The sequence below is a fragment of the Sprattus sprattus genome (genome assembly GCF_963457725.1).
Source record: "Sprattus sprattus genome assembly, chromosome: 2".
NCBI lineage: Eukaryota > Metazoa > Chordata > Actinopteri > Clupeiformes > Clupeidae > Sprattus > Sprattus sprattus.
Window position 1 is genome coordinate 43,717,229 of NC_137921.1, and position 23,834 is coordinate 43,741,062.

The window sequence follows — 23,834 nt, forward strand, 5'->3', positions numbered from 1 at the left end:
TCCTTACTGTGGATGTCTTACTGTTACAATAACATCATTAGCCAAATTCAATAAACCACATCAAATCAAAACACAAAACACCTTAATTTGTTGACAGCAATTTATTCCTTTATTTTCTCTTATCAACATTTTGAAAGAAAAGTGAGAATACATTTCCAGGTGCATCTTTCAGTATAAACCTTCATCAATGATAAATCAGGACACTGGATAGGTGTCAGACTCTGCTTTTGTGGCAATGTTTAAGAGCATCTGCAAGCGCTGCTAATATCATGTCCACATTGGCCTTGGTGGAGTTGCAGCCCATCAGGCCTACCCGCAGAACCTGTTTAAAAAAAACACAAGTTAGGAATCTCAGGAAAATGTTACGTTTTAAGTACACTCACTGAAGCAAGATAAAAAGCCATGCACATCTCACCATGCCAGCAGACGGTCCGAGCCCTCCAGAGATCTCAATCTGGTGGGTTTTCATGATGTAGGCAGTGATCTCTTTCCAGTCATAACCAGAAGGGGCGACAATAGTGGTCACTGTGGGCAACCTCAATAACTGCCAGCAGATAACAACATTTCAGAATGTGGATAAACTATTCTTCATACGGTGGAAAACAGACTTGGATGTAATAACTCTGGCTGTTGTTCTTTAATAGCTGTTGTTTACCTTGTCCTGCACAAACAATTTGAGTCCCATTGCCACAAGACCCTCATGGAAATACTCAGCCACTTCTTTGTGTTGCTTCCAAGAGTTCTCCAGACCCTGAAACACAAGATTATTTCCTCTTCATTGCACCAGCACAACAGTTATAACACAGCTAAACAGTGGAACTGCATAGGAAATGAGCTATAATTGTCATTTATATAACTCAGGTATTGAATCTCTCCATTGTATCATTCACTGACTCACCGTCTCAGCAAGAATGGCTAGGGCTTCCCGCAAACTGAAGAAACCAGACACAGGCCCAGTGTGGTGGTACCTGCAATACACTCAGCTTAGTTACTTTTGGGTTTGATCATCATAACTTTGACTTTGTATTCACATGTAGTGCAATGTCTCTGGAAATTCTTTTCAGTGTACGAATATGACCACAGACAATGAGTAACAGACAATGCGACTACTTAAGGTAGGAATCATTTGCATCTGGATGCTCACATTCTTGGTGTGCCATCACAGCCCCAGTAGTTGGCCAACCAGCTCATATCAAGGAAGTAGGATACAGGCTTTGTCTTCCTGTTGAAGATTTTCTGACTGTAGTTTGAGGACAAATTTCAATACTATCAGAAAAAAAGGTTCTGACTTTTCATAAATCAAGTCTCAGAGAATTGTCATTGTATATTGTCACTCTCCCTCACCATGCTCTCTCACTAAAGGAGATGGGAGCAGTCCCTGGAGGGGCGTTCAAGACCTTCTGCGAACCAGTGTACAAAATGTCTATTTCTGTGAGAACAGCACAATCTTAATCAATAAGAATAACATTTACCATTAATTTACTGTATGTTTTGATGTTTAAGATTAAAATATATTTTGTATTGTATCCCAATGATCAGTCCCTCAATGAGTACATTTTATCTTGTTTGTTAATGTGGTATTCATGTTCATGCTCTTTTACAGTTGTTAAGACAGTTCACCTTGTATGTCCATGTGGAGGGGTGCACCAGCCAGTGAGGCCACTGCATCAACCAGGAACAAGCAGTTGTGCCTAGTAGAACAATGCCAAGTAAACCATAACCATCATTGTCACCGAAATACTGGGGACATTCTCTATGGGAATAAACATTATAAGTGTAAAATGACAAATCTATGAGACGCAAATGTACTTGGTATCTAACCTGTGGCATAGACCACCAATGCCATCAAGAGGATGAACCACCCCAGTGGAAGATTCTCCATGACAAAGAAATAGCACCACAGGGTTATATTTCTGTAAGGCCTGAAAAGAATGTTGGTTAATACCAAGGTTCAATATCCCGGAGACCTCACATTCAGTGTTTCACAACAAATACGTACAAGTTCAGTGACACCACTAAACCATTAAGACTAAGTTTAAGATTGAGATTACCTGCTCTATGTCTTTATTGGTAACGTACCCACCAGGAGCTGCAACCACTGTGTTAACTCTGGCACCTATGACATACAAGTGCACAAAGGTGACTTTATTACATAGCATTGAACTACGATCCCTTTTAATGATTGAAACAGCATAGACATACTGTACATATTTCTAACAGTAAACCTATCAGTAATACACATAGTGCAGATGTATAAGTCATAGGGCACCTATCCTCCCTGCCATCTCAGATGCTCGCTCCCCCCAGATGCCATTCACTACTATAAGGATGCTCTCTCCTGGTTCCAGTGAGTTGAAGATGGCACACTCCATGGCTGCATGGCCTGGGCCGCTCACTGCTAGGGTCATGCTGTTGTTGGTCTGGAAAGCATACTGGATTCCACTTTTGATGTGGTTCATGATCTATGAACAAACGGACTTTTTATCAGGGAGGTGATTTTAATTAGCCTATATATCAAAATTAACTCTCCAACAGAAACATAGGAAGATACTTTCTGCTGTTGTCTATAAACATATCAGCATTGTCGTTTCATATTACAATTAAAACATTTCTTTCTAAAATGGAGGAAAGTAAAAGGCATGCTGTGTTTCGATGTGGTTGCTGAGACACGATATATTTAAAATCAAGTTACCTCTACAGTCTCAGCGTGCAAGTGCCCTAAAATCGGCTGAGCCCCAGCCGTCAGAATCCGAGGAGGGACATTGGAGGGTCCAGGTCCGAACATGTGGCGGTGAGGTACCACGTAGGATTTCAGCAAGCATGTTGGCGGGGGAATAGTCTCGGACAGCATATTTTTGTGTCTGGACTAGAGGCACGTTATCGTAAAACTACAGATGAACTCACAAAAGTTGCCCCCACCTGAGCCGGTCAGACTGCACCTCATTGGCCTATCCTCCTCGCAAGGCTAGGTTACGTGGTTGCGTTTGTATCAAAACAGATGAGGGCGAAGAGGGAACACGAGAATAACTTCCTTTGTTTTCCCGTATTCTTCTTTCTATTCAAACTATAATGTATAGGCTTTTGATGTATCGCTAATTTGCCGCAACATTTGTCTGTAGAGTTCAATAAAGAAACCATAGTCTATAGTGCTAAGTCATCCACATCAGCCCACAGCAAAGGTTAATCAGTCTCTGAGGTGCCCCACTGTTTAATTATTAACAACACAATTTTAAACAAAAACTTATTTGAACTTGAAAATAAGTGTATTCATGTGGAAGAACATTAATGAATATACTTCACTGCAGCCCCTCCATTCAATACTATTTATCTTAACATTTTGTTTTGGCATTGCGAAACGCGATTTTCTCCAGCCGTCTGTTTGCACTGATCCTCTGCAATGTTTGCTAAGAGAAACACACACAGTTGGCCTGTGCAATACAGAATGATAAATGGCTCACGCCCACACTGTGACCAAGTGCCAATTCATTTAAGGGACTGGTTTAATTACAATACATTTGAACTTTCCGAAATGTGTTACAAACAATGATTACCATCTGTTACCATTGTCAACATTATGGTTGAAGATGGTAGCTTTAAAAAAAAAAAAAAAAAAAAAAAATGACCATAAAGAAATATGTAGGTTAAGTAAGGACCTATTATGGCCTAATGAACACAATTAAATATAGCACCTTTGACAGTAACAACAACAAAACAGGACCCCCCACATTCATAAATGAGCATAATGCTTTTTTTTAGTGGCCGGAATCTGCATACACTGAAGGCTGCATACACTGGGGTGAGGCTTGCATTTGTGATTTTGTTGATGGTGCTGCTGATTTTGTCCTGGTTCTTCAAAGGGAGGCCTGAGTGCGGCCGTGGCTGAGGAGGAGGTGCCTCCCAAGGGGCTGCTGAGAGAAGGAGCCCTGCTTATATACCACTCTGCCCCGAACTATGGTGGTGTACACCTCCCCTTTCAGAGTTTTGCCAAGGTAGGGTGTCAGCTGGAGAGAGAGAGACAGAGAGAGAGAGAGAGAGAGAGAAAGAAATAATATTGATAATAAATAATTGCAGTGTCATTCAGTCAGAACTGCATAATGCCAGAATTGATTAGTAAATTAACTGAAAACAAAACAATATCATATATACTGTAATACCAAATAGTCATAACTTGAGGGAGATCTGCCTTCAGACAGATAAAAGTGACTGACCTTATTTTTGTGATGGATGCTTCCTTCTGTCACCTGTAAAATCCCAAATATATATGTGAACATCAGAGTGACTTATGTGGTGTTCTAAAGGAGTTCATAAAACAGATATTTGAAGACAAGATTTCCGATTGTCCTAAAAAACTGGTCCTATCATTATACATTGTTTCCGTGACCTCAAGACAGGAGACAACCAAACCATCTGCAAACACCAAGCCACTCATTCATGCATGCACACACACACACACACACACACACACACACACACACACACACACACACACACACACACACACACACACACACACACACACACACACACACAAACACAATCACATTCTCTTCATTTGGAGTGGCTGACCTCAAACTCTTTCTCAGGGTCCCAGATGACTAGGTCTGCGTCATGACCAAGACGCAAGCTCCCCTTCTGGTTGTCTAGGCGACAGAGCTGGGCTGTTCTCTGGCAGAGGAGTCTTACTGTGTCAGCAAGTGAAAAGCCCCTCTTGCATGCAGATGTCCAGAACAGAGGCAGCCCTTCAAATAGACAGATATCATTAGAGAGACATATGCATCACTGGATACAAAGTGCTAGGTTAATAAGATATTTAATGTTAGAGATACAAGCACAGTCAACCGAACAATACGTCCAGATTCAGCTTACAGACTCATCTTTTTGGGGACAGCGAAGATCTCCATTGCTGAGTCATTTTAGAATGAAAAAGCTGAAGTGCATTTCTCTATAGTCAGCAAAATTACTCTGGAGGCGGACCATTTATGTAGTGATCAGGGACATAGGGGTTATGGAGATTTTAATTGGAGTCATTTATGTTGCCTGGTAGTGCTGGGACTTTGACCAAATCCCTTAGCTCAGTCCCTCTCAGCAGTAAATTATTAGACACCATGGTAAACAGGTGCTTATGTGTTGTTACTTGTTAAGTTCCCTAAGGACTTTGTCCTCAAGAAAAACAGACACAGAGGAAAGAAAAGAAGAAACAGAAAGCTGCTGAGTGTTTGTTAGACAAACATCGAGAGTGTGTTAGTACCTGCGCCTGTGTCTCTGTGTGGCCATATATGTCTCTGTAAGTATGTTTCTGTGTGGAGGAGGTGAGTGGGAAAGAGAGTTGACTATAGATTAACCAGATGTGTTAATCATGGCCTACCAAACTGCAGGGACGAGATCCCTCCCCAGGCCTCAGTGAAGTCTCCACTGTCCAATCGTTTCAGGTCAGGTGTGCAGGGGGAGTGGTCGGATACTACCATGTCAATGTCTCCGGCTTTGAGCGCGGCCCACAGCTGCTCCTGTTAGGCACAGCAAACCGCTGATATCTCTTTTTTGACACATTAGTAATTAGGCCTTATCAGATCATGTTGTATTAGGGTTTATCTCCTCAGTGTGCTTTATGTTTAGTCACGCTGCAGTGTAGACCCTCCTCCCCTTTTCAGAACCCTGTGTTGCCTTAATAAGAATGTTGCCACCATCTTTTCAGTTGGTGAAGGGATAAGATTAGTCCTCTCACCCAATATACCTAGGCCACTTTGTTTTGGGAGAGCAAATATAGCAGACATGTTGCAAAATGTCACAGAAGGTTTGAAGAAGGAATGGCAGAGTTAGATCAATAAATAGGCAAAGTCTATTTTCTAAAAAGTAATAAAGCCATTTCTCACTGTCTCCATCTCATTGCTCTCTCTTCTCATTGGCCAGCAGAGAGACCCCGTGCAGTATTTACCTGGTTGGCGATGCCCCTGATGGGTGGGCAGCATTTAAACTGTGTGGCCCCTGAGGGGATGTGTTCAGCCGATAGGCTGAGGTAGTGGTGGGTGGTTTCCACCGTCAGGGGAGCCCCGGCCTGCCGCGCTGCCCGGATTAGCTCCAGCGGCTGGGCAGACGAGAGGTGCACTATGTGGCATCGCACCCTAAGACCAGAGGTAGTGTGAGCAGGTATCACAGGTTTAAACAACCTGGAGATGCACTCTCAGAAAATAAAGAGCTGCCTATACTTCAGTTTGTAATATTAGGAAGAGAGAAGCATGATGGCTGGCCAAATAACCCATTCAATGCATTGTGTCGCTCCCGTTCATAATAAGTGTATGGATCACCCTGCAGAATTGTATCCCTCCTTGACCTCTTGGCCTTATTTGTGACTGACCCCATTTGTAACCTTCAAAGAAATGTATATGTTTATACAATATCTTAGCAATTTCAGAAACTATATCTAATACTAGCAAGCGATTGAGGGAACTTTTAGTAAACACTTTTATTAGGTGTTTGTCCATGCCATTGTTTCCCACACCAGTTAGATACAGTCAATATGGAAGTTGTAAAATTGGTCTCTCACTGGTACTGCAAGCAGAGCTGGGTGACTGTTCGTATAGCCTCCATCTCCATGATGTCAGGTCTGGAGTTGAGGAAGGTGGAGTATTCACATGGGTCTAGGTGTAAAAGGTGGAGTATTCACATGGGTCTAAGTGTAAAAAGTTGAGCATTCACATGGGTCTAGGTGTAAAAGCAACAGTGTTTGTCTATGGACATAACAGGCCTTTTCACTTTTATGTTTGTTTTCTCAGCATAAAAGCCAGGTATGTTGATCAGGTGTTTTGTTACAGCAACAGATCCTGAACTTCATCAGTATTCCTGACATCTAGATGTCTATCTTTTATTTTAAATCAGCCTTCATAGAGAGATTATTGACATTTTGCAACATCAGGGAATTTAAACGGATATTTCTTTACTAGAGAAAGCACCATGCTTTACAACAAATATGGATTTATAATAAATTGACTACCAGAGGAAGGCACATAAATAGGTCTTACCCCCACTCTCTCCCAGAGGCTGCTGAATCTCCCTCTCAGCATGAAACTGACAGAAAGGACGGAGAGAAAACTTTTCCATAGAGCTCAGAGTATATTATTCAGGTTCAAATAACTTCTATACAATACAAGTGAAATCCCTTAAATATAAAATGGCGATAATGAGATGACAATATATTGGCTCTCCTATATAGCTGCACTACATAGCATCAAATGTTGTAGCACCCACCACACTTATAATAATAATAATGAATTGTATTTATATAGCATACTTTAACAAACAAAGAAGTCTCAAGGTGCTTATACTAGGCTATACACTACCATCAGTATTCAATATTGTAAATATGGAAACTCATCAAAGCTGCGCTTTATTTTGAAAATAAAAAGCTCTTTTGAAACAGATTGTTGGAGTGTATAGTCCTTTTATGTATCAACTTCTAGCAGATGTAGCAGCCAGACTCCAAGCTTCAGTTGCTTCTGCAGACTTTATTAGCATGTTTATTATAATAGTTATGTAAGCCCTGTTGCAGGGTAGACTGAGTACAGCAGCATACTTCCAGAACAGTATTTTCATGACTGTTGATATTTAGTGGTGGTGTTACCAGCAGGACGCTGTCTGTGTCCCGGAGCTGCTGCATGGCTGCGTGCAGGTCACTGTCGCTGACGTGAGGGAACTCATCCACACCGCTATGGATCAGGAAGCACTTAAACCCTGCCACCCCGGCTTGGATCATGGGCCGCAGCTCCAGCTGAAACAGAGAAACCCGTTGGAGATATGGACATACATGTACACACATTCACATGCACGTACATGTATGTATGGCCAGTCATGGCCTTTCTGTCTTTCTGTTTTACAAAGCATGCTTGAGGCTAAAAAACACAATTTACAGACTTGAAAAAAAACATAGAATGAAACACTGTTGTCTTTTACAGTAATCTGGGGTAATCAAATAAAAGTGCACTCAATACTTGGTTGCCTGGAATGACCCCTCCCCAGAAGGCAGTGTCTACAAAGCACTGGCCTGTTGCTGCCTGGATCTTCTCACGAAAGTTGCCAAGAGTCGTGGTTGGCGGGATGCTGTTGCTATGGGAACAGAACGCAGAGAGATGATGTGTGGTCTTTTATGATTCCTTTGCTGCTGAATTAGACTGCTACCTTCATCATAACAATCTGCTTGCAGACAAGCTTCGAAGGCAAGTCTAATGTGTGAAAATGTGCTAAAACCATGTCCAGTACTAAGTGAATGTAACTGATGCAGCATGGGGATTAAAACAGGAGATTAATTGAAAAGAATAAAAGATTTAGATACAATTTTTAGCCATCCTATACTTATACTTCAATCCAGTGCTTTTAGGCTATGCTAACATAGCTAGATCCTTTAAATCATTACAAAGATAACAAGCAATTGCACTGTGATCAATGCAGATCACTTGGACTATGAACACTGAAGGTCATCAGATGTCTTTGTTGACACTGTTTGTTTACACAGTTTCCCCACACAGGTCTCTCTTTCCTGAGCTTTATAGTCTGCCATTCCTTTCTTTGAGCCTCTGCACTCACAGGGGCATGTCCACAATGGTAGTGACGCCCCCAGCTGCAGCGGCCCGAGTGGCTGTCCAGTAGCCCTCCCAGGTCGTGCGGCCTGGTTCATTCACGTGCACATGGCAGTCCACGATCCCTGGCATCACCAGCCTGTTCCCCACATCCAGCACCTGCCCACAGAGGTAAACAATGTTCATTCAAACATGATAACAAAAGAGAATATTGTCACATTATACATGAAAACATTTAACAAAAGTAGAAACATTTTATCACATGTAACATCAATACATTATAATAACATTAACCTATACCCTGACAGACGCTGTAGTTAAGTCATCTCGTATCAGGTGTGTCTAATGCGTACTTCTAGAATCTAGAATCATATTTGAATACTGATTTCAAAAACAGTAGTTGTCCAAATCAACATGGAATGATCACAACGAACTGCCTCCTCCACCCACTAGGGGGCATAAGTGGTGCACACTTTCTTGGAGTCGCAACGTGCCATACCTCAGCGGATGCACTCGGGCCCACATCTAGACCAGGGAGGATGTTTTCAATCTTTCCGTCTTTGATGAGGATGAGGGCGGGCCGAATCTCATCCCCGCACAAGACTCTCTGGCTCCTCACCGCGCGCACAGTTGCTCCAGGCTCCATCTGTCCACCTCTCTCGCTCTTTTTTCGTTGTAATGTTCTAGCTGCAGAACTGGTTGCTCATGAGTATGCTGAAGCACCTCTGGGCTGACGCACCTCTGTCTGTGTGTGTCTTACGCAAGTGAGTGTGGTCAGCATGATAAGGGTTTGTTGACCTCTCCTCTGCTCTCTTGCTGTTCCATGCTCAAACTGCGATCACAAAAAGCCAATAGGAATGAGGAAACATGTAATGACACGAAGTCCTCACTCTCTTGTGCAGGAAGTAGGCCTTGAGAGTGTCACAGTGGGACAGGACAGAGGCCGAGCTATTTTGATTAAGATAGAGAGGAATTGTATACATTCCTACAATTGAATACAATTGAATACATTCATCACATTATGATTCTAAACACTATTACATAATTTTACATAATGCTCATGGGCAGCCAGCGTAATCAACAAAACAAAAATCAACAGCAACACTAAGTTAAATCCCTGGCTGAGAGGCAGAAAGAAAAGCAGTCCCCCAGGCCTCTCGTTCTACTTCTTGGACAGGAGATCTGAACCACTTCTTTCCCTTGCTCATGTGCTCCTCACTGATCACCAATCAGATATAGAACACCTGGGTGAACTTAAAGAAATAAAAAGGGACAAACAAAGCACTGTAACAATAATTACAGACTTTCCTCTGTGAGTTCAAATAGTATGTTAATAAGTGATCCTGAGATGCCGAAGTCCACATCAGACGGACATCAGACAAGAACAAAAAAAATGTTTCATATGGAAAGGAGGGTCCTAAATTCGCTTGGCAGTAAAGGCCACAAGCTCAGATTATTTAGTACATGTCATAACATACTATGACAGGGTTACAGTCCATACTGTTCACTGTTTGCACATGGGATTTTTTAGTAGAATAGAAGACAAATGGAGACAAGTGCAGCATTGAACTAGACATACCCAACACACTAATCTTCAGTATGTCTCATTTTGTAGCTAAATGATTGGAAGAAGAGAATAAGAGGCTGCGTTTGGTAATGCTTCGCTCACTGTAATGGTGGTGTGCACGTCCCTTTAAGAAAACTCTTCAGACACTGGGCTCACAGCAATAACTCTATGGGCAAATGAATTATTCAGAGCTCTGCTTCACTAAGCTGAGACAGGGTGGGAGAATGAGAGATGCAGGCAGAGCAAGAGAGAGAGAGAGAGAGAGAGACAGAAAGAAAGACAGACAGAATGAAAGAGAGAGATGGATGGAAAGAGAGAGGGCTGATCAGGTCAGTGCTGACATGTCAAGGCGAGAGCCCGGGAGTCCATCCATCCCCAGAGAGCCCTCACGTCTCCTGAACCTTCATATCCACTGCACTTTCCTCTGGGTCATTAAAGCTGCCCGCTATCCCATCATGCCACTCAGAGGAATTAGGAAGTGTGATTCATGCCAGTCTACTGATTGGAACTGAGCGATGCCATCCTCTCAAGTGTGATGGAGTGGCCAAACTGGGTCTGAGGTACCAGAACAACACATATGATGAGATTGAGAACCGCCGCGAGTGAGAGGAAGTGATACACTCTTGTTCCTGTGTTTCCTTAGGCTGGAAAAGCAGCCCTTGCTGGGGGTGGTGGGGTGTGCCTCCCGATTCACAGCAGGGTGGATGAGAGTGAGAGTGCTTTGGTATCCAAGCATGCATGTACAGCGCTGTTCAGCAAATTATGTTCTTCGCTGATTGATATGAGTGATAGGGCTCTGGCTCCAGCCAAAGCTCTGCAGATACATCATTATTGTGTTATAAGTGATAACATCTGATTACAAGTCATACATGAGAGAGATAACAGAAGCAGGGAGGGATAGAAATTTGGTACAGTATTGAGGGTATGCAAGAGATTTATAAAAGAAAGAAAAGTAAAGGGATGCATCATTGGTCACCATGTGTATCCAGTACAGTAGAGCATACGTGCTAGCCGTGATGCTAACAAGGTCAGAAAACACAATTGCATTGTGTTTCACAAGGGCTGTAACCTGACCAGGCTCCCCCTCCTCCCCCCTTTGCCAGCCCTGCCATGGTACCTTCCAGAGCGTCCACAGAGACGGTCCTCATCCACTCCCTTGCATTGTGCAAAAGCCAAACGAACAATGGACTTCACCCAGATTCTACACAAATAGTGCGTCATCATTTTACCTTTCACGCTTCTTTTCTGCCAGCCTGTTTTTCCCCGGTGGTAATGCATTTACACAGAGCAATATGAGTTGGATGACATCTTAGCTATGATGGCATAATCAAATAAAAAAACATATTCAAACAAAGAGATCATTTTCATATAATCTTTAATTCCCACTGCTTGATTGTTTACTTCAGTAGATGAAAGAAAAAACAAACGTCACGGTGAAGTAGGTAAATAGAGGGGATGGTAGTGAGTGAAGTGCCCTCCAAAAGTGTTAAGTCATACCAAACCCAGCACATGTCGATATTCTACCTGGTAACAAGACATCAGTTTTACCTTTAAAATGAAATAAAGAATGCATCTTCACTATTTTAAAAATGTTACATTCATTGTATTATTAAATGCTGTGCAGTAAAACACATATCACCTTCTGCTTTACTATCCATCAGTCCATTTTTGCAAATAAAACTAGAATTGCATTGTTTTATATTCATTGTTTTATGTACAAAAACATATATAGAAGTTGTACACATACCACCAAAGAATGTGTTAATCTAGTTATGTTTTTTTTGTGCATTTGAGGTTACCTCAAGAAAATGCAAGTAATTGCTGAGTCACAGAGGGGGAGCACAGTGTTAATGTCACACTGGAATCCCACCATTGTGAGAGTATTACAAGGGATGACTTTCAGTAGGATTTACAGAGGGTAGAACATGGGGGGGTCAGAGAGAGAAGTCAGATAGGAAGAAGAGAGCAAACTGAGCAAGATACATTTATAATATAGAGCCACCAAAAAAAGAGAAATGTACTCTTGTAGCTTGTAGTATGTGAATCTAGTGAGACCCTAACCCTCTTACAGAGAGCTAATAGCAAAGGGTAAAAAAAGGATATGTTTTACTATTAGGTAATTGAACAATTAGGTAATTGAAGGCACACATCTAAATGGTCACAATGACACATGCCAGAGGAAATAAGTTAAAAAAAAAAAAAAATCTCCTGTGTTATCTCAGCTTGATCTACAAATGCCTTATCACTAGCGCATATTATTTATTTAATTTTTTCTTGTTTATTTCATTAATTACATTCACAGAAACATTCTGCAACATCACTGTCCTTTTGGAATTTCCTCTTGCCTCTGTGTGGGGTTATTTCAGTTAATATTTGCCCTCTCTAAAGCTCTTGTTAAACATAGGCAGTGTCTTCTTTGTGTGTGAGACGAATTCCCGTAGGATACTAATCTCTCTGTCTCTCTTTCCCCTTGTCTCCCCCCAGCCCTTCTGTGCCCATTGCTCAAGGCCCTCCCCCTCCTTTCTCTCTCTCTCTATCTCTCTCTCACTCTCTCTCTCTGCCTCCCCGTTCGCCACTGCATTGATGCTACTGCCTGCCTCAGTGATGATGTCACAGGCTCAGCCCAGCTCAGCATCCCTTGCCGTAGGAAGACATCAGAGCCATTTTGGCTTTTGGACCACGGCACATTCAAGCCCCCGTTATCCCTGAACAACCCTGTGCCCCCCTCCATCACCACCAGGCCTCCCAAGGCAAGTTTAACCAATCCAGGACCGATTCTGCCTGGAGTTCCGCTACGAAGGAAAGGGGAAAAGGGGGGGATCCTCTTCCTGGAGGAGAGTGAAACGGAGAGGCTGACCTGGACCACAGCAGACCGTGGAAACCAGAGGAGTTACAGGCATACTGTAAAAAGCCAGTCTAATCGGAGGGTCTCTCGCTCTAAAGGTAAGGCGTTACTTTCCTCCGTCCTTTATCTGCTGTCTTTAGCACTGTGTGCGGAGGTTAATGAAGATTTAATGAGCTTGGCTATATTTGTTTGGTGTTGGATCGCCTGGGTGGGATCACGTTGGGGTGCGGCTATTGAGGTGCTGTCAATATCCCATAGTATGTCTGAGGCAGCCAGGCTGGATAACAAAGATTTTTCTGGGCATTGCAACATCTGCCAGACCCACAACGGCTTTTGCCATTAAGTACTCAGGTATGGTGGGGATTTTTAACGGATAAATGCATTGTCATGCAAAGAAACGACACTCTGTCGTTTACCACATTGAATTCCACACCAATTTTATTATTTCCACAAAGGTTTGACATTATTTCTTGGAATTATTTCCTTTTAGGCGACTAGTTATCCATATATATATATTATTACAGGTTACTTACGCTCCTAACTGTATGTCGGACTTTTAATTGACGAAATATATGAAGATGAGTCGATGAGTAGGTTATATCGTTGGCATTCAAGAGTTTAGACTGTCAATTCTAATAATGACTTATTTACGGTGTTATCCACTTGTCAGACTATGCGTAGCCTCGGTAAGCTCACGGTCACTTTTCAAAATGGTGGATGATACCTTTGCATCCTGAATACTTTACCATCGCCCTTTAAAGATAACTCATGGTAGGCCAAACCATGAAACTACACATACATAAGGGAAAAACCTCTACTAGGTGGACATAGATCTAGATCGTGAGGTGAAATGTTAATATCCATATGTCCATAAGTGACGTCGTCATTTGCGCGAATGGGCAGGGATACTGGGCGGTAGATGAAGAAGATAATGCTCCTCTGCCTGCGTGTATATTATTTATCACAACGATAGCAACGTGGATATCACGTAATTTCAATAGTGAGTCAGAGAGGAAATACGGATGTACGCCACACATATACGCACACACGCTCTCTGTCTCTATCTCTCTCTCTCACACACACACACACAGGAGTTGTATGTATTTGTCCCGTCATACATCAACCTAAATCGTGGGGTAGGAAAAAGACTAATTTGAAATTATAGCAACATTTGTTATTTCCTATCTATGTGGTATCCAATTCATGTTGTAAAAAAATATCCCACACAGAGTGCTGTCTAAAATGGACATTACTGGTCCTGATCAGGTAAGGACAAGATTTTAGAACATTTAAGATGTTAATTTTAAGGTGCTGGTTAAGTACAAGTGTCATGAATGGGTCATATTAATCTACACAGTTAGACCTAGCTGATGGTATGATACTGCACATTAAATGACACAATCCACAATTGTGCATTTAGTGACTTCCTTCACTGTGTTCGTTTTCATTAGTAGTGAATACATACATGGAGAATGAGAAACCTACATTTCTTCCAGTATGCACTGCATCCCATTCAAGCTTTACCCTGGATGAGCTTTTCCTAGAAACTAGTCTTGTGACAGAGTAGGTTTGATAATGATGATGATGATGTTACATAGGTAGCAAAATACTGGTGTGTTAGTTTTATGAGTGATTTCTGTGGTGGTGCAAGTATTAAGTTAGTGGACAAATGTCGGGACAATAGATTTCCCCTCTGGCAAAATAAAAATGCCAGCAAGTCTGAGTGGTCAACGCAAAATGGAGCCTATTTGCCTCTGCCAAAAGTGAAGTGGTGCTTTCAGAGAGCGGAAGGCTAGCCTAGCCAGAGAATGACACAGCATCATATCCATCCAACAGCACGACTGCATCACAGACAGAGGCCTGTCCACTGATGATTCAATAGTGTCTGTAAATAGCCTTTCTCACGTAGAGGCAAATGAACGGAAGTGATACAAGAGCAACGCTATTGTTTGTTTAGTGTGAGGTTAATTAAGAGGAGAGTCATTTTTAGATTGTGAAGTTAATTTCACTTGCTTTGTCTTTCTGCGACAGAGTCACCCTCCTGTAGTTTCTTGATAGCAGAAATACAGTTCAGGGGGCTTGGTTTGAGTTAGCAGTTGTCTGTACGGTGTGTTATGTGGCCAGTGTAATCCTAGCAAGCGGCCCGACATTTAGCCGAGCCTGCACTTCTTTTGTTGCTGACGGACTCCGTATCTCCGTCCGCCATAACTAGAGCTGACCAGGCGTCCTCTTTTCATGCTATGTAGAAACCCCAACACACTCACCTTCAACAGGGTGTGCCAGCCATGGAGTGGTAGAGGCAGCTGTATGTAATATTCATTGATGTATTTCTGGATCAGTTTGTCTTATACTGAAAGTCTGTCTCCATGTCCATCCTTACTAAGCACTACCTAACTCTTGAGATGCATGAGAATTCAATAGAATTACCAGTCGTCTGCATGAGGCTAATGATCTTCTAGCCATGGAGACAGTCTTGTTGATCTTTGACCTGTTCAGCCATGGTTGACATTGTCATCCCACTGTCGTGTAATAAAATATTATGTGTATATACAGTACATTGGTACTCTAATGGTGATGGCAGTGATAGGTTGCCATGGAAATGGGAACAATTACATCCGCAGGCTCTTTGGCCTTAAATGGGAGTAATTTAATTTTCATTGATGTGGAAACAGGTTCTCAGAATCAATATCCCCTTGTGTAATGGATCTTAAGACTAATGGAATCAGATCCTTTTGTCCTCGCTCATCATGTACAAATGCAGTTGCTATTGTGTAATTTCACATTCACAAAAACGAAGAAAAAAAATGACTGAAAAGAAAATTGTTGGTAGAATTGTTTAATTTTACAGCAACACAGCGGCAGCACATCAGTAAAAAGAACATTAATAACACGGATTGTTGTCATAATTATGAGAATGGCCTTTAACCCTGTTTTCTTTGGTGGCAGGTGCAGGTAACCTTCTTTGCTGCTGAAAGACGGGGAGTGAAGATAGTAAAAGAGAGAGCACAGGCTCAGAGGCTGCGGGGCAGGAGGCGCCATGGCAGGGGCCTCAGTGAAGGTGGCGGTGCGGGTCCGCCCCTTCAACTCACGGGAGATGAGCAAGGACAGCAAGTGCATCATCCAGATGTCTGGCAACACCACCAGTGAGTAGCTACCCTCTCTGTCTCTCTCTCTCTCTCTCTCTCTCTCTCTTTCTCTCTGCTCACACTTTTCAAGGCCTTTCAAGGCCTGATGAGGTTCAGACAGATGTGTCCAATGTTGGCTGCCTGACTGGGAAGTCAGGCTTTGTGAGACGCTTCTCTGGACCCACTTTTTGTATTATTAAGATGTTCTCAAGGTAAAATGCTGACTCATCGAGACATTTTAAGGAACAGTCACATATGCAGGACCTTCCCTAGGACTAATCACTGTTTTAAGGTGGTTCACACATGCATGTTGGCAAGATACACCATCTGAGTGCATCCACCCATGTAAAAAAAAGTGGATTTCATGAAGGCAGCCATTTTGTTACAATTTTATAAGGCTCTGGTGCACTGACCCGCAATGCAATCCACAGACAGGCCAGTCTGATCTGCTTCACAAGCTGCTCCTCTGTGTAGCTTTCACTAGAACAAAACAGATATAACGTGGAGAGATGGCAACAAGGATGGAAATACATAGAAATTCTATTTCTGTAGTTGCCACACTGTCATTAAGTCAGAGGTTTTGTGTGAATAGAGTTGTTCAGTGTTCAGTTCGGCTTCGTTGTTGTATTCATTTACGGGGCATAATTAAATGCTTTGAAAGGGAAATAGCTATTGCAACTAGGACGCTCATTTGTCCCAAGAAGTTATTATGTGTGTATGCACCTTACAATGTTATTGTGAGCACTATTGAACAAACCTAGCAAATTCAGAATAGATTAACTCACTTAGTTTTTTACTGGTAAACCGAACCATACATATTTATTCTTTATTTTTAATGTGCTTCATGATCTCACTAGGAGCAAAATAGTATTCCCCCCCCCCCCCCCCCTTGATAGCGTTTTTGTGTTTCTGTGAAACAAGTGGAATTTTCTATTTTGACTTAAGTTTTTTTAATTTTGTCTGGACGTCTTAGCGGCTGACTGTACTTGTCAAGGTTGACTTCTCTTTACGTAACTCTATAGTTTATCGGTTCTGTTTGAAGACCTGACAGTATTACAGTGGGGCTATGAGGAAATCCAGGGAAGATGGCAAGAATACTGTAGAGGATCTTGGCAAGGAGGGGACTCGGGGAAAGATTTGATTTCCAGTCTGCTTTGCAAGGCAATGCCATTAGTCAATAATGGATGAAACCTCGTAAAATATTTACCGTTTGGCCTAATTTAGCCTGCTCCTCCTCCTCCTTTTCCTTCTCCACCCTCCCTTTGTGGATGACCAGAAACAACAACACGGCAGCCATGTTTGCTTCTTTTCCTTAAAGACACAATAGGCACTTTTATTGAGATTTGTTTATCTTCCCAGAGCCTCATTGTCCTTATAACGTTAATAGGGTTGCTAACAAATAATGGTTTCTTGCCTTGTGATCTTCAGTCTTTGCATTGCATTTGAAGCACAATGAGACTCTTAATTATGGTGGTAGTAACCTGACCCTTGACTCTGAAAAGAATAACTCAAGGCTGGTGTACATCATTGGAGCTCTGAATGAGAATGGGCTGTACCAAGGGGGTGCAACGACGGACTCGTGAATGTCCGCACAGGAGGCCATTTTAAGGACGGAATAGTTCCGGGAGGGATCAGTGGTACGTTAGGTAACGTCAGTGATCTTCACAATCGTTTACACTCATATCTCGCGGAAATCTTGACGGATTTACAAATTACTTGATTTACAAACGTCATTACCCTGGTAATAATTCTCGATGCTTGAACATGTTGAAATGTGCAGCTTTATTGTGTATCACGGCTATTGTGTTTCAATCATTTTACATCAATTGGCGAGGCATAATTGTTCTTTCTTTTCAATACAACGTAAGTTGCACATAATAAAACTGAAGTTGCACATGATTTTCAATCGGGTTGGTTTGTTAAACATCTACATTATGATTTCCACAGGAAATTGCTGACTTTATTGCCAATGAAGATGCCAGAATTTTGTGCAGTCTGTTCTATTGAACGTTCCCTTGAAACGAGATCCCGTGGGATCACCTGTATTTTATTATATCAGTAATATTGCTTTTAAAAAGTTGATAATAAAAGTATACATTTATCTCCTGTTGCCATTCTGTATGCTGAGTTTTAGTAGCCTATTGAATTTACATAAATAGCTTGTGCATGTGTAATTATGGCACCTATCTGAGCAAGCTATTCCGTCTCAAAATGGCGGAATTGTGCGGACATTTGACTCCGTCGGCCAGCAACGCGGGTAACTTATCTAGCCTTTATTATAGATATCTATGGGCTGTACCAGAAGGGAGGGTTAAGGGTTAAGGGTTAAGGGTCACAAGGTATCCTGTGGAATCTGAAAGGCTGCTAAATGGTGCCACTTTTTTTTTTAGAATGTAAAGCTCTGCTGGCTTCATGTTCTCTTATTGGGTTTCTGTGGACATCAGTCGCCACTGACACACTGTTGTTTCACCCGGGTGTTTGTTGTCTGATGAGCTGCTTTGTAGTGTCTACTGTATGGAATCTAACCTCAAAGATTTGACAGTCTTACTACAGTGTTACTGCAGCACAGGAGTCACTCATATGCAGGGAGATTTGTTTTTGACCATGATAGTTTTGCGATTCGTGAATGAGGTGCCCTCATGCAGTAGTGCCTCTGGATGTAGTGAGTGACTGTGTGCTCATACAGTTGTCAGGTCATGTGAATGTCAATGTTTTCCTTTTTTGTGAGGAAACTAATGCGTTATTGAGGTTGGTGCACTTTGGCTCTGGCTGCCTGAAAAGTGCTCCCTGGGTGGGCGTCACAGAGCTCCAGTGCTCCATTAACACAATCCGTAATGGGAAAAAGGCAATGAAGCCTGAACAATAAAAAACTACTCCCAAGGCTGGGTGACAAAATTAGGTGTCTGGTGTGGATGAGATGTACCAGTCATCCATTACCCATTATGGTGCCAGCTCAGCTAGCATCACTGCTTAGCAGTTGGTGTCACTGTGACCGGACACGTGGCAGACTTCATTCTCAGCGGCAGAGCGAGCGTCAGGGAGATGTGGCCAGTGCCAGAGCCAGTGAAGTGATGTCATTGTCGTCGTCTGTGGTGACGTGACGAACTACACTGATGTGTTTGGCTCTTGAGTGAGCTGAGAAGCTGCAGCTAACTTTGAAACGTCCTTGGAGGCTTTTTGTCGGGAGGTATCCCGCCACCCCACCCTACCCTGCCTCAACACACACAGACACCTCAACACCTACCCACCCCTGACTCAGCAAAATGTGCTCAAGCTACAAGCTGCAACAAAGAGAACACGCTGCTGCGGCAACTACCTGCTAATGAGCAGATTTTTCAAACCAGCCGTTATCGTTGTCTATGTGTAGTTAGGTCATGCTATGCTTTTTCTAGGAAAAAATCTCCAAAAAACATGTTAAATTCCTCCTTATGATACAGGTGTGGTCACAAATATTTAGCTGTACCACACAAAAAGGCCAAGGCTGTCTGAGTATTGATTTAGGTGAGTTGTAAGCGAAGAGGAGGGAGGATACAGGGGATGGCAAACAAGGAAGCTAAATTGAGCCCATAAATAAATGTGCCCTTCTTAAGACAGGGCCAGTGCTCTCTTGCTGCACTGATGGTTCAGTCGAAAGCAGAGGAGGCCTAGTGATGCACAAAATCAATTTACAATGCCAGATTACCTACGAAGACAGCGAGCCTGGCCGTACCAAAGCCATTGCGAGTCTCCTATTCAGTAATGTCCTTTAAAAGGAACAAAAAGCAGAACAAAGGAGTGGCTCTGTGGCTTACAAAGTACTAAACGCTAAGTAATTCAACAGGAAATAGACCATACATTAACAAGGTTATAGATAGGGAAGTAGTGATGCTGAACAGCAGTTTAAATTTGCATTTATCTTTCTCTGGAGAGAAATGTGGAGACATGCTTTGGGCATTTAGAGTGTGTGGTTAGCCAAAACACACACAAACATATGAGAACATACATATATTCACCCCCCAGACATAGACACAGATCCCTTTGATCTATCATTTTCATCTCTCTCCCTCTTTCTCTGTCTCTCTCTCTTTCTCTCTTATACATCTGCAGGGTCTCTTAGGGATTGCTTCTCTGTCTCACTTGCTCAGCAACTCCTTTTGGGTGCTCTCTAACTCACAGACAGGCAGGGAAAAAATCTCTCGAAAAGAAAGACAGGATGATGTCATGAGGAAAGTTCTGGCAGCATTGGTGTGGAACAGGGTCAGAGTGGGGCCTGAGTGAGTTATTGAGAGAGTGAATGTTAGAACTGTGAGTGTAAATGTCTGGCCGCGCTTGAGCAGTCTGAGACATGGGATGGAGGCACACCGGCCGGGGGCTTTTGTGCAGCCGGCCCCACTGCATTGTGCCACAGAGCGCCCGGAGAGGGGCTCAATGGCCACCCCTACAAAGCCCAGAAGAATGGCAGTGAGCTAAGTGAGTGACATGCCAGGCAAGAATAATCCACCCTGCTGACACTGCCAGCCGTTCATTAGAGTGCAGGGGAAAGATTGGGAAAGAAACGATTCCCTCTTTAGGCAGAAATTTGGGACATGGGTTGGAAATATCTGTGGTCTGCTTAGGTGAGATGTAGTATTTGTGGTTGAAAATGTGGTGTGATGGTAGTTTTGATGACTGTTTTGTAATGGAACTGTTACTGTAAATGTAATCGGTTGGATGAGGTTGAAGATGACAGTTTCTTACACCATGAATATCTTGAGAAAAAAAGAAAAGGTGTTGGTGGGTTGGCAGTATTTTGAGCAAACTGTATTTGGTAAGGATGACACTGTCTTACATCATCAGAATCCTCTGGCACAAAAATAAATTATTTCAGCAAGGCAGTCTGTGTGTCTGTTGGTGTATGTGTACGTGTGTGTGTGAGTGTGTGTATGTGTATGTGTGTGTGTGTGTGTGTGTGTGTGTGTGTGTGTGTGTGTGTGTGTGTGTGTGTGTGTGTGTGTTCCCAAGTGTGTGTGTGTGGTGGTGGTCCCCATACACTGCCAGACTGTGAGATAGCCGTGAGAGTGGGACGAGCCCCAACAGAGGCTCTCTGTCACTAAGCGGGCACACCTCCAGCCTGTCTTTGTTCCATGGGCTGCACCCATGCTGCGAGTCCTGACGATGCCCCCCTCCCCCACTCCCCTCCCAAATTCCACTGCCACATATCCAAGGGACAGATTGACCATGAAAGCCCTCAGAGGCCATGCATCTCACCCCAGCTAAGGGGAAAGAGAGAGGAAGAATTGGGCTGATGGAGAACCAAAAAAGTCTCCATTTGAACTTGGTAAAACTAATTAGACACCATACAGATATTAAATAGAAGACAGAGATAGCTGGACAGAGAAACTATAGACAATGCACAGTGTGCAGGCAGAGCAGAAGACATCATACAGACATTAGATAGAAGACACTTTATAAAATGTATTACACGAGTTTATAACCTGCACAGGGACAGGTACAGGACATTTGGAGGCACTTCACAATCCAAAAGGTTAACTAATTTCTCTCTCAGATTGTAATGAATGAGGGGAATAACAAACCCTCTGAGTGAATAAAAACCCTTTCAGCAGTAGGGTGATTGACACAGATGCCCTGATTTGATTCAATTACAATTCATAAGCTAACGATTTGTTTCAATTCAATTGGATTCGATTAGGTTCCGATTTGATATCGATTATAGAAGTGAGATATGAAATATTGTATAAAAGCTCTACATATTTGGAGAGATGATTAAAATGCTCTAAAGGGAACACACATTCACAATAAAGTTTCGGTAAAAACATTGTGAAAAACATTAAAGAAAAGGTGAAAGGCTGGTATGCTAAATTATTTGTATTTGAGGCACACGTGGCTTGCTTTAAAAAACAAAACCTAAGCAAAAAAATGTGCCTTAAGTTTCATGCCTTGTTTTATAATGATCATTCAACGCATAAAACAAAAAAACTAACAATTGAAAAAACTATATTTTTTCACACCCCTATCCAGCAGGTCTAGAGACAGATGTTGTCATTATAACTGGGAATTGACTTTTCCCTGGCAGTGGCAGAACTGGTGTCAGTCACGGCTCTCAGCACCTCAGCATTAATAGAACTTCTATCGTAAAAGTGACCGTGGAACAAAAGACCGGTGACCTTTTGTGTTAATAGAGCTTGCTGAGAGAGTAGACACATGGGTCTGCTGTGGTGTTCTCAGATACAAACACACACACACATTTACATAAACACATGTTTGTATATGCTGATGTAAGATACACAAACGCGCACACATATACACACACACACACACACACACACACACACACACACACACACACACACACACACACACACACACACACACACACACGTTGCTCAGTCTCTGAGCACTAAAGGTGATTAAAAGGCATAGTTCTCCTGATTAACACAGTCAGATCAGGGTCTGGTGGCTTCAATGAGGGCTGTTGATGCAATGACTGTTTTACTGGGGCAGGTATGAATCACGGTTCAGGAAGAGAGAGAGAGAGTGAGAGAGAGAGAGAGAGAAAGAGAGAGGGAAAGAGAGAGTATAACAGAGGCAGAGGCAGAGAGGAAATCTGCAAAGTGAAGGACACCGGAGTGACGTGGAGCGAAGCGGGGACAGTGAAGTGGGTTGGATGAAATTGGATTGTTTTCCGTCCCAGTTTTCGAGACATCCCCCCCTGTGGACAGACAGGTGTGTTTGCCGCATAATAAAACAAAATCAGGATACCGGGTCGAGGCTGGAACCAAACACCACGGCTGGCCACCATTAAAAATTCAGACAGAGTCATCACGGGCGCTGCCTCCGATGATGTCCCAGGCCCAGTGTGATTGGCCAGCGGGTACACCCAACCCATCACAGTTTCCACGCACGGTGAGAAGGCCATGTGACTCATGTGGCTCCTAGCAACAGGCCAGGGCTGAAGGAGTGTGCGGAGGGCGCCCTGTGGTGCCGTGAAAAAGCAAGACGCAATCAAGGCCTCTCACGTTTCTGGCAACAGCAGCCTGAATGTGGCCCTGTAAACATTTCTCAAGTAATGGCGTTGAATAGGGCAGATTACCCCAAACTCTAATCTCTAAATACATTGACTCTGTCGCTTATTTGATATTGTTCATTTGGAATTACAAGCAAGTAGCATTTAAAGAAACTGGCACCCATTGATAAACAATCCTGCCAAAAAAGACAGACCATATTGTATCATAAGGCCTGGTGGTAAGATGCACACAACACACAAGAAATATGCCTATGTATACACGTACATTATGTACACATTTCTAAACGCAAACACATCCATAGTGTTCTTCTGACACAGTGATATCTGAAAGCCTTAGTAAAGGAACCAGGATGTTTTTTAACACATGCATCATGGAAATAGTAGAAAAAATATGACACATTTCAAAATGCACAATTTAATTTGTGATAGACATTCTGAATTTATGAGCATATAAGCAAACATGGTTGTTTTTGTTTGTGGATGACAAACGGTCCGAGCAGCACAAACAGCTGTCAAGCATGCATTGTTTTATCATCAATCAAGATCTGTAATGGAGCAGAACAGCATTTTAGATTGTTTGCACAGCCGGGAATGAATTGTTCAATTTTTCCCATCTCAGGAGTTCTGTGTGTATTCATTTTTTTTTGTGAATACAGCCATAATCAGCTCTTTTTTTCATAACAGCATATGTGACAATAAGAATGTAAAGAATTGTGCTACACACACA

The 23,834-nt window shown here is 42.6% G+C and overlaps 3 protein-coding genes across 3 annotated transcripts in view; 1 reads left to right on the forward strand and 2 right to left on the reverse strand.

Moving 5' to 3' along the window:
- Window positions 1-214: 214 nt before the first annotated feature.
- agxta (alanine--glyoxylate and serine--pyruvate aminotransferase a) lies at window positions 215-2,851 on the reverse strand (the record flags this gene model as incomplete). Its single annotated transcript, XM_080831929.1, has 11 exons — window positions 215-322; window positions 416-544; window positions 656-751; window positions 899-968; window positions 1,145-1,240; window positions 1,345-1,429; window positions 1,621-1,691; window positions 1,822-1,922; window positions 2,052-2,116; window positions 2,270-2,462; window positions 2,693-2,851. 11 exons carry the CDS (start codon window positions 2,849-2,851, stop codon window positions 215-217), a joined length of 1,173 nt encoding a protein of 390 aa, XP_080688055.1.
- Window positions 2,852-3,851: 1,000 nt separating this feature from the next.
- Window positions 3,852-9,213, reverse strand: LOC308382965 (allantoinase, mitochondrial; the record flags this gene model as incomplete). The annotated part of the gene is made up of 11 exons (XM_080860522.1): window positions 3,852-4,001; window positions 4,209-4,241; window positions 4,567-4,739; window positions 5,366-5,504; window positions 5,933-6,119; window positions 6,542-6,635; window positions 7,017-7,062; window positions 7,616-7,762; window positions 7,983-8,097; window positions 8,575-8,726; window positions 9,067-9,213. 11 exons carry the CDS (start codon window positions 9,211-9,213, stop codon window positions 3,852-3,854), a joined length of 1,383 nt encoding a protein of 460 aa, XP_080716648.1.
- Window positions 9,214-16,016: 6,803 nt separating this feature from the next.
- Window positions 16,017-23,834, forward strand: part of kif1aa (kinesin family member 1Aa) — a gene marked incomplete at both ends in the record, with an annotated part of 53,110 nt that continues 45,292 nt past the window's right edge. The window contains one exon of the mRNA XM_080831881.1: window positions 16,017-16,122. Within this exon, the coding sequence (XP_080688007.1) occupies window positions 16,017-16,122 (106 nt within the window). The remainder of the gene's footprint in view (window positions 16,123-23,834) is intronic.